At 36.3% G+C, this 15,292-nt stretch overlaps 1 protein-coding gene across 9 annotated transcripts in view; it reads left to right on the forward strand.

Moving 5' to 3' along the window:
* The window catches only part of Adck1 (aarF domain containing kinase 1), a 433,204-nt gene that overhangs the window by 171,637 nt on the left and 246,275 nt on the right, over positions 1-15,292 (forward strand). For all 9 annotated transcript variants that reach the window (XR_016548573.1, XR_016548574.1, XM_090395708.1 and 6 more), the window contains one exon: positions 13,532-13,690. Coding sequence is in view for 7 of the 9 variants with exons in the window: in XM_090395708.1 (XP_090251834.1) it covers positions 13,532-13,690 (159 nt within the window). In the remaining 2 variants the exon portion in view is untranslated. The remainder of the gene's footprint in view (positions 1-13,531; positions 13,691-15,292) is intronic.

Raw genomic sequence — 15,292 nt, forward strand, 5'->3', positions numbered from 1 at the left:
CTCCACTAAACTCTTCTACTTGATTAAGATATATCAATGATGTATTCTCAATTTGGCCTAGAACACATTAGACACATTCCTCCTTCACCACAACAGTCGGCATGTAAGAACCCATTTTGCTATGCAAAAAAAGAGATTAACAATAGTTTAGCATTTCTGGACACCATATTAACATATTTAGTAAATGGTAGCTTTTCTTTTATTATACAATAAAAGAAAACCTAAAAAAAATTTTAAAAAGAAAGTCAAAAGCCAGAACCAGTGGAAATTTGAAATCCAAAGGGACAATCACAGTTACATCAGGATCATATCACCATCATAAACTTATCGTCAGTAGCCCTAATGGAAGAATGTGTTAACACATTAAGTGAAGGGCAAGTTCCAAAAGTAGAAATAATAATATCTCTTGAACAAGGAATATATGACCTACTGTTGAAGTGTATTCTATCTCATTGAGTGTGCCTTTTGTTATACTACATATTTCCACTATCCTGCTTTGTTCTCTTTACTTAATTATCGTGAATGGGCAGCTGCCACCATCTACCTGTTTCTGCTATAATTTATTTTTCATGCTCTATAGTCTAACAAATTTATTTGTTTAATGACTGCCTAGCAATCCATCTATTAATGTGTCTCTGATTAGTGTTTTTGATTAGTGCATTATTTTTTTTCTATACCCAAATTCAATTAGTGTGCCACTAAAATTCAATTAGTGCACCTGTATAGTTAAAAATAAATGTTACAGATTTAAAAAATTTTCTATCTCTGCATTTTTTATGGCTAACTATTTTAAAACCTTACTCGCCAGGATGAAATAATTATTTAGTTACCGATTTAAAACATTTTACAAAGTTATTTTTTAATGGCATACTACACTACTTGTACACTACGTTCCAAATTTACTGCCAAAATTTATGTCATCTGCTAATTACATAGCATTTTATTGATCATATCTTGTGCCTCCTTTGCAATTGTTTTCCTTACTTTTTTTTTATTTTAAAGTATTTTCCCAACCTTTCATCATGAGTAAATGAATTAATGAGCAAAAAAGTGGAAGTGTGAAAATGATTCAAAAAGTAATCTCATTGGAAGAAAAACTTGAAATAATAAAGAAAAATTAACAAGGCGAATCCAGAGCAAAGATAAGACAAGAACACAAAATGGGTGAATAAGAGCAATTTTAAGCAAAGCTGTTGAATACAAAGAGAAAGGTAAGGCTGCTTCAAGTTTATCTTGCATGCAGACCACTCGAAATTAAAGTATTATAATGATTGAATTAGAGAGACTTTTTTCTACATGGATTGAAGATTGTAACCAAAAATGGATCCCACTAAACACTGACCTTATTAAATCAAAAAGTCCCTTTGCAACTTTGAAAGAAGTATTCCACACTTGTGTTTGGGTGGCTTGAGCATTTCAAAAAGAGAAATAGCCTACATAATGTTCAAATCATAGGCGAAGCTACAAGTGCAGATAAGGAGGTGGCCGTAAACTATCCAGAGATTTTGAAGAAAATTGTGGAAGAAGGAGACTGTTGTGACCAACAAATATTTAATGTCGATAAAACTGGCCATTTTTTAGAAGTGAATGCCTTCCAAGAACTTTTCTGGCCAAATCTGAGAAATCTCAGCCTGGTTATGTTATAAAGTCGCAAAGTTGAATGAAATTATTGATAGTAATATGCGAGCTGTTTGGAAGCGCATTTTTCCACATTGTGCAAATGATTTTAGAGGCTTTTCAAATGAATCTAAGTTAATTTAATCTCATTCAGAGAAATTGAGTGATTCCGACCTGCTAAATTTAGATACACAGCGGGAAGATCCTGAAGAATATGAAGAAAATTTAACCATTGGCAAGCACAAAGAGATTTCACAGAAATGGTTTGAAAATATTTTTTGTACAAGCGAAGTTTTTCAGCAGCAATGCTTAGAGGCTGACCCCGATGAAAAGAGAAGCAGCAAAATCTGCAGAAGTAGTAGAACAAGCAATAGAGCCATACTGTCAGTTGTATGAAAAAAAGAAACAGAATACCTGCCAAATTAGCTGAATTCTTTGATAAGAAGTAGAATAATAAATTTATGTTCTGAATATGTTTTATTGTCTTTCAGCTTCATGGTTTTTCTTTAACTAGGCCCTGAGATATACCCTAATTTTTTTATAAAAAAAAAATTAAAGGTCCAAAAGAAATTTGAGGAACAAATTATAGTTTTCTCCATAGTTATTATATTCTATTAATACGTTTTTGATTAATACACCTGTTTTAAAGAACGCATTAGGCATATTAATTGAGGGATTGCTGTATATTGAGTGTGAGAGTATAAGATCTTAGACCAAAGACAAAACAGATATCGTTTATATTCCCCACTTATATTATTCTTACTTTAAACTAGTCATGGCATAAATATAAATCACATAACTTCTATCTTATGCAGGTTCAAAAAAATTTTTTTTTTATTTTTAGGATAGTGCATTGACAGATTCAGTCCAGTGTGTTGTTTACAAACCATTTAATTAAGTCTAAAGGAATATTTACAGAATGATACTAATATTCTATATTTACAGTACACTGGTTATTTCACATGGAAAGGAAAAGATATACAAAGAATTAAATGAGCGAGGCATGGATTCACCCCCCCCCCCCTTCCTCAACAAATTTCTACATATAATACTTAAGAGAATGAAGCATTCAACATAGCCATGCTCAAACTGGTGGTATGGCTATGCTAAATCAATTATGTGTGTGCTATTTGGCCACATGGCCCAGACACATTAGGTACATTTTTACTGCATTTAAATCATAGGCAGTATCTGAATGCATCCCTAGCATTTAAAGAATAAATAGGTTGGGAGTGAAATGGACATGCAGCTTTATTAAGGAAGAGATCCATAAAAAGAAAATGTGGAAAGAATATTGTGAGAATAAGAGTGAGAGGGGTTATGAAATATATAAAGAGCAGGCCAGAAAAGTAATGAGTATTGTGCAGAAAGCTAAATCGGAATATGAAAAGAAATTGGCAATGCAGGATAAAGGCAATCCAAAAGAATTTTATCATTATACCACAAGCAAAAGAAAGAATGAATGTAAAGAATAACTGTACTGAATGTATATGGTACTCTCTATTGTCAGAAGCTAATGCGATTGTTCAATTAATGAATGCTCACTTTACTAAGATATATCAGCTGGATGTTTGTAATGTGGTGCTGAGTGCTACTGCCACATTGGATGAAAAGTTATGAAAATGAGGTTGAAGAGCTAGTGCATAACCTGGATATGAATTTGTCAATAGGGACAGATGGAATATCAGTACGTTTGCTAAAGAAATGGCATCTGAATTGGCTAGGCATTTTACATGTTTGTGTAACTTGAATCTCAGCTCAGGAATGTTACCACAGGAATGGAAGGAATGCATGATAGTTCTGTACAAGGGTGATGCTAAAACTGATGTGTCTAACTACTGACCTGTCACTATGTTAGTGAAGATTTTAGAGAAGTTGCTAAGAACTCGCATACAGAAATAGGGTACATAAACAAGCTATCCTTTGCAGGGAGCAGCATGGGTTTTCTAAAGGAAGGTCATGTTTTAGCAATTTGCTCATATTTTATAACAATGTCATGTCCTAGTTGGATAAAGGGAATGGATACACAATGATAATGTTGGATTTTGCTAAGGCATTTGATAGGATACCATACGAAAGGCTGTTGCATAAACTGGAGTATATGGGATTGGAATTTAAACTCTTGACTTGGATCAGTGGATGGTTGATATCAAAAAGTGATATAGGGTGGTTGTGAGTCTGCCAGATATAAGATGACTAGTGGTGTACCTCAGGATTCAGTCTTTAGGACACTGTTGTTCAATCTATACATTAACGACATTAGGAAGGGTCTAACAAGAGATGTGCAGTTGTTTGCCAATGATGCAAAGATAGGCAAGGCAATCAGAATGCTACTGATATCCAACACTTACAAAGAAATTTGGTAGGCAGCGCAGCTAGCCTAGTGGCTGTGCACTTCACAACCATATGCCTGGGGAAGGAGGGTCCTAGGTTCGATTCCTGTCGGTGACGTGAGGAGCTGAAGGATCTTCCTCAGCCATAGCCAAGTTAGCTGGTCTTGGGCATGGACAGTAGGGTTTTTCCCCCAGTTTATCCTGGGGCTTTTCATCCCACAAAGCAGGCAAACCGGCCTTGAGAACTCAACACTACAGAACAGGATACACTCCGGTGCAGGGCTGACCCCCTTATCCTGTGAACGGTTTGAGGTCCGATGATTAATTAACCCTCAACACTGCAAGGTAAAAGAGGGGAAAAGAAGATGAAGATGGAAATTTGGGCAAATGAAAATCTCTGTCAGTTTAATGTTAGTAAGTATAAAGTTATGCACTTTGGTGTGATAAGATTCCAGCAGCATATTATATTAGCAGGGTTATGCTACAAGAAACTGATGAGGCTAGGGATTTTGGCATAATGGTGGAGAGGAATTTTAAGTTCAAAGGTCACATAGCAAAAGTTGCAAATACAACTCAGAGAATAATTGCAATGCTGAAGTGAACCTTGACATGTAAGAATAAGGAAGTCATTTTGCCTCTTCATAAGGCCTTGATAAAACTGCATCTGGATTATTGCATGCAGATTTGGTCTCCTGGGTTCCAAGGGGATAAAGAAGCTGTGGAAAGTGTACAAAGAAGAGTTACAAAGATTATATCCAGATTAAGGAATTTATATTATGAGGGCAGATTGTGAGTACGTGGATTACAGAGTCCGGTTAACAGGAGAAAGAGGGGTGATATGATAGATGTCTATAAACTTCTGAATGGGTATTATAGGATATTGTCTGATGAAATTTTCATTATATGGAAGGTGGAGAGAGAACATTGGGGGCATCCATAGAAGTTAAGTTTGTTCACAGTCAAGAAAATAGTAAGAGCTAGGTTTTTCTCTCACAGAGCAGTGAGTGAGTGGAATAGTTTGCCTTTAGGAGTAGTGGGTGCATCTGGCATGAATGAATTTAAGGGAAAGTATGACAGCTGGTTTGGGTGATTTATAGCCTCTCTTGATGAGTCCTTGACTCCCCGGAGGTCTCAGATAATAATAATTATAATAATAAATAGCTAAAATCCACTTCATAATGATAAGGAAACAAATAACTGTCTACTTTTCCCAGATGCACTAGTCACATGCCTTTTAAATGGTTCTTTATCTGTTTTCTATTTACAAAAAAAGCCTACACATACTGGAAGATATACAATTAATCACACCATCATCCAACTCAACAGTATACTACAAACACTAACACACAGTGCCAGAACTATTTATTTTAGGATACTGCTCTTACCACTGAACTCACATATCTTTGTCATACTTTTTTAGTCAGTGGCTATAATCCCCAAAAAGAGCCTCTGCAGCTCAGTTAGTATATAGACTAAACCCTTTGGTTGGAAAGACTCTGGGTTCAATTCCTGTCCATGATGTGAGCCTTTATCTGGTCTCTTTCAATTAAAGCAAGTTAGCCAGTCTCACACGAAAGTAGAGCATTTTTTCACCTGGAAACTTGGATTTTTTCATCCCTCAGAACAGGCAAACCGCCCCATGAACACACACACACACACACACACACACAGATTTATAGCCATGAATACTTATGACAATATGTGGACAAGATAAGATCCTCACTACATCTCATTATGTCCGTAGTTAACCATTAGTCACATCAACATCCTAGATAGGAGATGTCACATTAATGGGATAGGATAATCATCCCAAAAAAAATTGAGAAACTATTACCCCCCCCCCCCCTCAACCCTCCCCAATACACAAGACTATAACAAAACTGATATTGTTCCACACATTCAGGGAACATCAAAAAGAGGAAAAACTCTCTCCTTCATCACATCCAGCAGTATGAAGTGCCCTATACATGTGACCCGGCTTACTTTGGACAAACAGGAAGATCTGTTGACATTTTCCCCAGAGAACATTGAGAAATACATTCAGCACCATCATTATGGCAAATTTGGACTAGCAGACCATTGCCTTAGATATCTATTCAGTGTTCTCTGGGGAAGATGTTGATTAGATGGAAGAAAACAGTAGTGCTCTACACAGAAGTTATTACAAGTTAGAGAGACTTTATTGGAGTAACAAAATCTCAACAAGTATGGCTGTATCAATTTTAGCAAAAATCGGGGAAAACAGTCATTTTAAGATCAGATTAATACTTATCAATACCTGTTGTATTCAACAACAGGAATCCAGTTAGGACTTTGGTTCTTTGTGTCTGTTAAATTTTAAAGTGTTTCTATTATTAACTAATTTTTGCTGTTTGTGCTCTGATGATACTGGGTAGAAACCAGTGAATTTTCAGCAACTAAATAAATATATTATTTATTTTGTTCTTACTGTCTTGTGTTATGAATTAAACCATGATAAAAAAACTCAGAATGAATTGCTAGCACACATCTTTCTACTCACTTTAAGCTGTCATTTCTTATCTGCCCACCCCCCCTCCCAGAACCATATCCTTCCATTCTCTGTTCCTGGTGTGTATAATGCAATGCAAGTTAGTCTGTTGTTCTGCAAGTTGGTCTGCTGTGAGAAAACCAGAACATCAGCCATCATAGGACATAAAAAATACATCTGTAAACATGACTACAGACAGTCATATCTACCAGACCTATCAGTTAATTAGTTATCACTAATATAGATTTTGCCATTTTCATTGTACAATAGATCTCTGCTCGCCTTACCTAACTCTGCATACAGGCCATTGAAATATTTGAAGAAACTAATGAAGTCACTCTTGATGTTTCAAAGTCATTTGATTGTATCTGACATTGAGTCAGACAAGCATCATATAGTCTTCCTTCCTTTGTGATTGGATTACCAGGTTCTTCTCTGGTCAATCTTTGCATGTAGGATGGCTTCAGATATCTTTATCAATGCTGGAGTATCCTAAGGTCTATGCCCTATCCCATGCTGTTCTTCCTACATCAGTGATTTCTTTAACTTCAAATCTTATTCATAGTTTTGCTGATGACTTCACTTTATATTCCTCTTTTTCATTTAAGAAACTCCTTTTCTTAAATGAAAGGGGGGTTTCTTAAAGTGTATCTAATATTGTATCTAAATGATTAAATGAAGCATTAATCATTTAGATACAAAGCTTCAAGATCTTTTATAACCAATCTCATAAACACTGATCTCTCCATTCTCAAGTAGGGTGAAGATAACAGTGAATTTCAGTGCTATCAAAACATAGGCTTATTTTATTTCCAGGAAGAAAAATCCTACTTCATTCCCCTTACTTTTGTAATGTTCAGATTTCTATTAAAGATCAGTTTCTCCTTCTCAAAATGACTTTCATATCCAATTTAACCTGGTATAGTCCGACCACAGAATTGAGAGTTGTCGTTGGCAGACTGCCAAGAAGAGTCAGTTCGTGTTGAAGGGGAGAAAGAAATAAGGCGATGTACGAATTGGTCACCAACACGTGAAATCACGTGCTTTATACATAAAATTTTCCAACTGTTATACAAGCAAAATAGTTACCAGTTTAAAAACTATTGTACAATGATCATAAAAGAGAAGTTAATTTTCTGACATAATAATAAACACTCATTCCACAATATGGATTGATTACCCCAATAGCAGGATTTCTTAAATGGATTCTCCTTCTTTTGACATGTGCAGAAGTGTCGAAGGGTCTTGTATCTGTGGGCTTACTATATAAACATTGCATAGCTTCCTCATCTCCAAAAAACTTGGTATTCTTTTTAATCCCAAATTAAAAAGACTTTAGAGTATTGCTCTCACATTTGGCTTAAATAAGTGATCTCTCTCTCTCTCTCTCTCTCACACACACGCACGCACCTGTCATTTTCTCATAGGCATTCTGTTTTTGCTGCATTATGTTTTTTTTTTTTTTTTTTTTTTCCCAGCTGCTCTTAAAAACCATCCTAATTTAAATCAATGTGGATGTGTTAAACTTCTAAAAACTAGGTGTTTCCCCCAGACTTCCCAAAATCAGATCAGTAATTCTTAGACATCCCAAGTTACTGTTGACATCCATATAGGGCATCCTTCCTAGCTACAAATCTAGACTTTAGTCTGCTAAGTTTTTCTTTAGTTTGTATTGATTGTGTGTTTGTTACAGTTTATGTACTCCTAAAGATATCTCTATGGCTAAGATGAAATATTGGGGCCTTAAACCAGTGTTTAATTCATTTATTGTGCTGTTTTCATTCCATTAACATTTGGCATTAGTTCTAACCAGCAACTAACTTTAAATACCCATTAGTTCAGAATGAAATTGTGTGTCACATAAGAATACAGCCACTATTTTGTTTCTCATATAAAACCTGTTTATTCTTCATTTAAGTTTCTGTAGCTCAATCGAAGAATGATGGGATAGGGCACTCTTCGATTGGAAAACTCTCAGTGTGATTCTCCTTCATGAGGAGAGGGATTGTTATATGGATTTTTTTTGCTGGCCTGGTTGGCCAAGTGGTTAGGGTATCCACTCTCCAGCCAAAAGGCTGCAGGTTCGAATCTTGCCATGGGCATTGATGTTTGTGATTGTATGTGGCGGTAGATGGCATTGGTGTAGTTGCAATTCGTTGTAGTTGGTGGATTGTGATTGGTAGAGAGAGAGTTGTAGAGTAGATGTCCTCCCTCAATGAGTCTTTGGACTCCCTGGAGGTGTCACATCATAATAATAATAATAATGTATAGTTTAGATTAATAATTTATGGTGTTAACTTTAATTTGCATTTTGATTTTTGTGTCCCTTTTGGCAATTTTTAACTGTCTAGCAAGGTAAGTATTAAGTGCTTTAAAATGAAAAAAAGAAAAGAGATGTTTGATAAAATACAGTTTTTAGATCAGTTAGAGGCTAGCAAAATTATACTTCTGTAGGCTGTCATTCAGAACAACTGTTGTTTATGGAGTACATTCAGGCACAAAATTATTTTTTATCAGTTGCCTTGTTTCAGCTTCTAGAAGGAAAAAAATGGAGAGGACTTAACACTGCAAGAAGGAGCATTTTCACACAAACCACCTATTAGCAGACCTCTCATACAGAAGAAAGTTCAATGTTATCAAGGTGTCTTTTAGAAATCAAGGATTTGAAAAGTTAGATTGATGGAAACAGTATGTACAGCTGATAATATTGCCAATAGCAGATAATTCTTGCTGAAATAAAGCTTTCTAATCTTAATGCATGCTAAAAAGAAATTTGATTTGAAGTAGTCTATGTTTTAGGAGACATTTATACTATATTTCTGAAAGCGGAATAAATTATGAAATTAGGAAAAGATATCAGACAGAAGATTTTGAAGAGATTGAAGTAGGTAGTATCAAGATGTTGATCAATTGCGCTTAGTTCAGTTTGTGTCCTTGCGATTAGCCTAGTGGCTATGCGCTTCTTAACCATATGCCTGGGGAAGGTGTGTCCTAAGTTCGATTCCAGTCGATGACGTGAGAAGCTTAAGGATCTTCCTCAGCCATAGCTAAGTTAGCCAGTCTTGGGTGTGGACAGCAGGGTTTCCCTTCCCCCAGTTTATCTGGGGATTTTCATTCTGCAAGTAGGCAAACCAGCCACATGAACACAGAAGACGGATACAGTCAGGAATACTTAAGACAATCCTTCCAGCCATAGGTCTGAATTGTCAGCTATGCTGGTCCCAAGCCCGGATAAAAATAAGGGGGGGGGATTGAGGTGGTGCCGTACCTCCCCCGTAAAAGGGACTTGTGGCCGTTGAATCACCATGCGAAATGAATGAGTGAGTTGAGTTTGTAAGAAATAGTCATAATTTAACATTATGAATATTTTTATAAATTGTTTATGTCAGTACATTATTAGTTTTGGTTTCATAACACGTATTGTTGGCACTTGCGATGTGCTCGTTATTGATGTTATTTTGTCAAAATGAAATGTAAAGCATTTAAAAAATTTATGTACTTACTGGATTTGGATAGTTGTGCTACTTTCAGAAATTTTATTGTAATTTAAAATTATTAAGTGTTGTGTTTTATAAAGACATTCTCATTACACTAACAGGGACAACGAGTCAGCCATTATATCTAACTTCTTGCTTGCCACTTTCATGGAGTGTGCATGCTCACCTAGAAATTGATGCGTGATTGACAGCTGACAGAGAGAACTTTCGGTATCGAAGTAACGAGAAAAACAAGGGGGGGGGGCTAATGAAAGTTTAAGAACACGGACCGGAAGAATTTTGTTCTTATGAAGTTTATTTAGTTTTATGTGACAGTCAGAAGAATATTAATAGTAGATACCAAAAAGGAATAGTAAAACTGTGAGTCTGTAAACTGGAGGAGTTGAGACTGTCAACAAGTAATAATTAGTAAATAAAAAAAAAGATATTGTAGTCGATGTTGTAAAGCATGGGTCTTCAATGCATGGCCTGCGGGCCACAGGTGGCCCACGGAGTTCTTTGCCGTGTCCTGCCGGCCATTTTTAAAAAATAACTACTTAACATTAAAACGCGATTAAATAAAAAATAATTTCAATGAAGCCCATGGGCCAATAAGCTATACTGTGGTATTTAGATTTGTAAGATACTTTACAAATTCACAAGGAACACTGCATTTGATACCTTACATAAAATCCTATAAAAATAAATATTAAATAGACATGCTTCTTCAGCCATCTACCAGCGCCAAGCAGTACTCTTAAGTACTAGTACTAACATCGCAGGTAGATGGCTGAAGCAGTAGTTCATTCGAGTGTGCTATCTAGTGCCTTCCAGATACATCTTGAAGGTTCTCGATACTTCATTATTTTCATATAAATACAAGAGGATCTCATCCATAGTCTGTTGTGAACAGCGTGATATTAAGCACACACAGGTTCATCGTGTCAGCCATAGCCTATTATGGTTTTATATTGCCAGACCTTTTCATTAGTGTGAGACATTCAGTAGATAATAACCGTTACATGGCCATTTTGGATCATTTTCTTCCATTTCTATGGCATCTATGAGTAAAAAGCATAAATCAAGTGATTCTTGTCGGGTTTTTAATGAAAAGTGGACCAATTTGTACTTGTAGGCCAGTGTGCTTAATTTGTCGTGAGTCAGTGTCAGTATCAAAAAAAATACAAAGCATACATCCAATTTCGATCACCTTCAAGGGCAGCTTCATGTGGACAAAGTGAACCATCTCCAAATTGAGTTAAAATGCCAGCAGGGTACGTTTAAAAAGCAGAGGAAAGACAGCGAAGCATGCGTCAAAGTAAGTTATGTAATAGCTGAAAAAATTGCTAAAAAATCAAAAGCCTTCTTGGACGATGAGTTTGTCAAAGAGTGTCTCATCACTGCTGGGCATATTCTGTGCCCAAATAATAAGGAATTGTTTAAAAAACCCGAGTTTGTCTGGGGTAACTGTAGCACGACGTGTCAAAGAACTTGCCAATGACATTGAAGGAACTTTGGAAAAATGGTTGTCTGAATTTATGTCATATTCACTTGCTTTAGATGAGAGCACAGATGTGAAGGATACAGCCTTTCAGCTGGTAGATATCTTTGTCTACCGGCTGGTAGACAAAGATATCTACCAGCTGTCTTTGTAACATGGCTATCAATGGACAAAGTCCATGGCATTGATCAACAATTCAATGTGACAGAAGGACTGCTAGCACTCGTACCTGTGAAGGGAACGACAAAAGGCGCTGATATTCTTAAAGCCACCAAGAAAATGCTCTAGCATTTTGATCTCAGCTTAACCAACCTCAAGGGTGTGGTAACTGATGGTGCCCCTGCTATGGTGGGAAAGAACGAAGGCTTTATTGCGCTGCTATGGAAAGAGCTGGAACTAGAAGGAAAAGATTTCGTCCATTACCACTGTTTAATCCACCAGGAGAATTTGTGCCCGAAAACTATTGGAATTGAGAATGTCATGAAAGTTATTGTGGCTGTCGGCAACATTATTAGGGCAAGAGGATTGAATCATCATCAATTCCAAGAGTTTTTGATCGAAGAGTGTGAAGCGAATCACGGCGATATGGTTTATTATAGTGATGTGCGTTGGTTGAGCAGAGAGAAGGTTCTTAAAAGAGTCTTTGATTTAAGGAGCAAAATACAGCAGTTCAATGCAAACTAAGGGGAATCTGATTGTGGAATTTAACAATCTGAAGTGGATGACAGACTCTGCCTTTGTGATCGATATCTCGTTGCATATGAACGATCTAAATACGTGGCTACAATCCAAAGATCAACTGGTGCATACTCTGTTTGATCACATCGAAGGCTTTTATTGCCAAGCCCAAATTTTTGGAGGCACAACTCGCAAAAAAAGACTTAACTCATTTTCAACTTCTCGCTGAGTCCAACTGTTCGTCTCTTGATGAATACGCTACAGAATTAGCCATGTTGTGAAGTGAGTTTGAAGAGAGATTTAGTGATTTTCGTAACCAACAGTCTTCTTTAGATTTAATTTCAATGCCATTCAGTGTCAATACTGCTGAAATGCCAGGCTCAGTACAAATGGAGCTGCTTGAATTCCAAAACAACTCTTCTTTGAGAGAAAAATTATTCAATGTGCCCTTGCTTACATTTTACAAAGACTACATTTCTGAGGACGCATTCCCTAATCTTCGCCAGCATGCTTTGAAGATGTGTGCTTTGTTAGGAAGTACTTACTTATTTGAGCAGTTCTTCTCCAGAATGAAGCATGTGAAGTCCAAGACAAGAACTCAGATTACGGACCAACATCTCGAGAATACTCTGCGCATAGCGACTTCCAACATTAATGCCAACATCGAAGCTGGTCAAGGAAAAACATTGCCAAGTTGCCCATTGACATTGTAAAAAATGAATATTTTCTTCATTAAATTATCTTTTTTCGAGTATTGATTATATTTACTTATCATGAACCCGACTCCTACCTATGCTCTTAAAGCTGAGTTTGTTTATTTTTATAGGATTTTATATAAAGTATCAAATGCACAGCATTCCTTGTGAATCTGGAAAGCATCTTACAATTCTAAATACCGCAGTATAGCTTAGTGGCCCTTGGGCTTTAGTGAAATTTTTAATGTGGCCCACACTGTCTGAAAGGTTGAAGATCTCTGTTCTAAAGGAATGTTCGAGGAAGATTCCTTCCTTCCTAAGAAATTAGTAAATTGTGCATCAAACTGAACTGCAAGAGGTAAGAAATACTTATACTTCAGTGAGGAATAATATTGTATACTACATAAGGGTGATAAGAAAGGATCCTATGGAAAAGAAGAAGAAAATGTTTATATTTTTGGAAAAGGCTCTAACAAAGAAACTGACTATGAACATTTTTGTTGTTGTGAAAACAAGGTGTTTAGTCTGGCAGACATGCTTAAGTGTATGTTAAACAGTCCAGTAATAGAATGAGTCAGAGCACGGGTGATTTTAAAATTTTTGGATAAGAAAATGTCTAAAGTGTAGACATATTACAGATTTTAAATACAGAACTTGTAGAAGTTCTGTATTTTTGCTTATCTTTTTTTTTCTTATAGAGTAAATTTTTTCCCCTCTTATAGATGGCAGAAATGTTTAAGTTTTTTGATCCAGTTCCAATTGGTGCTGCTTCTTTAGCCCAGGTACACAAGGCAACATTATGTGATGGTCGAATAGTTGCTGTGAAGGTGCAGCATCGTATGGTGAAAGCATATTCTTTAATTGATATAGCGACTATGGAGGTAAGTATTATTTAATGTGCACATGTGTGAAAAGGTAAATACTGCCTAAAATTTTTATTATAAGTTTTTTATGTGAATCCTTACGTAATCTGGTTCCACAGCTTTAGAGAGCAAATATGATATGTTTCTAGCAACTAGATAACAAAATTCATCTGATAACTTACATTAGTTGTTAATTACCTAAACTCTACTTTCTCCATTGATTCCTCTCTATACCTTTGGAAAGATTGCTAGAAGCTTGTACAATAATTATGTAGCAATGATATTATTTAAAAGGAATAATATGGTGGAGAATAAATATGTTTTCTGAATAAAAATTGTTTACTTTCTGTTTTAGCAAATAAACAAAAAAACAGAATGGAAGGAATAGAAGCATCTGTTATGTAACATATCATAATTTCTACAATATTTTTATAACAAATTCCACACAGGAGAAATCACAAAATCTATAATACAGTAATGCTATGTGAGAACAATTTGATTTAGGAAGAAAAAAAAAGGAAAATTTGGAGAGTGTAGTATTGGGGAAAATGGTATAAGAAAGGCTGTTCCAGCAAGAGGTAGAAGGAATGAAAAAAGAGAATGACAAGTTGGTAATTATAAGTTTGAAGTTGAATTCTGTGAGTGTTGATGAGCAGCTGCTCAAGTTCTTACATATTTAGAGGAAAGTGGGGAAACCATGGTAGCCAGTTTAACAAAGCACTGCTGAACTGCACCCACTAAAGTACTCATGTATAGAAAAAAAAAAAAAAAAAAAAAGACAGACAGACATAATGTAGAAGCAGTGCATATATAGGAAAGCTGTTATGGGTGTGGGGAGATCTGTAACAAAGAGATCATTTATACAAAACCACCAGTTTAGCCATATTTACATATGGTTCCCAGACATAGAAGATCACTACTTAATGAGCAGTTAATATCATCAATAGCTTTGGGACGACATGCCTTCAAACAATACCAGGATATACATGGCATATCATATACATGCATATACATATCATGATGCTTCCTCCACCAAACTTCTCAGCTGGCACAACATTCAGAAAGGCAATGGGCAAGTCTGTATTTGGCAGATGCCAGGAGAACACTGCCTACTTGAATGTGTCGTGCTAGCAAAGAAGTTTGGTGGGCGAAGAATCATGATCTGGGGCTGTTTTTCATGATTTGGGCTGGTCACCCTACTTCCAGTGATTGGGAATCTTGTTGCTCTGATCTCTGATGATGATCTAGACAATTCTGTGCTCTGTGCTTCCAGCTTTATGGCTGAAGTTCAGGTGAAGGCCCTTTTCTGTAGCGATGCAACAATGCTCGCTGTCCACAAAGCAATCTCTGTGCAGGAATATTGTGATGAGATGGGTATTGAAGAACTTGTCTGGTCTGCACAGAGCCTTGATTTCAACCAAATACCTGTGAGATGAATTGGAATACCAATTGCAAGCCAGGCTGAATTGACCAACCTCACGATGCTCTTCTGGAAGGCAATCACTCACCATCATACCAAAATCTAGTGGAAAGCCTTCCCAGAAGATTGAAAGTTGGTATAGCAGCAAGTGTGGACTAACTCCATATTAGAGCTTACTCTAAGAGTTGGGATGAGGAGGT

The sequence above is a fragment of the Typopeltis vanoorti genome, chromosome 7, assembly GCF_054136105.1.
Source record: "Typopeltis vanoorti isolate ZY-2024b chromosome 7, IOZ_Tvanoo_1.0, whole genome shotgun sequence".
NCBI lineage: Eukaryota > Metazoa > Arthropoda > Arachnida > Uropygi > Thelyphonidae > Typopeltis > Typopeltis vanoorti.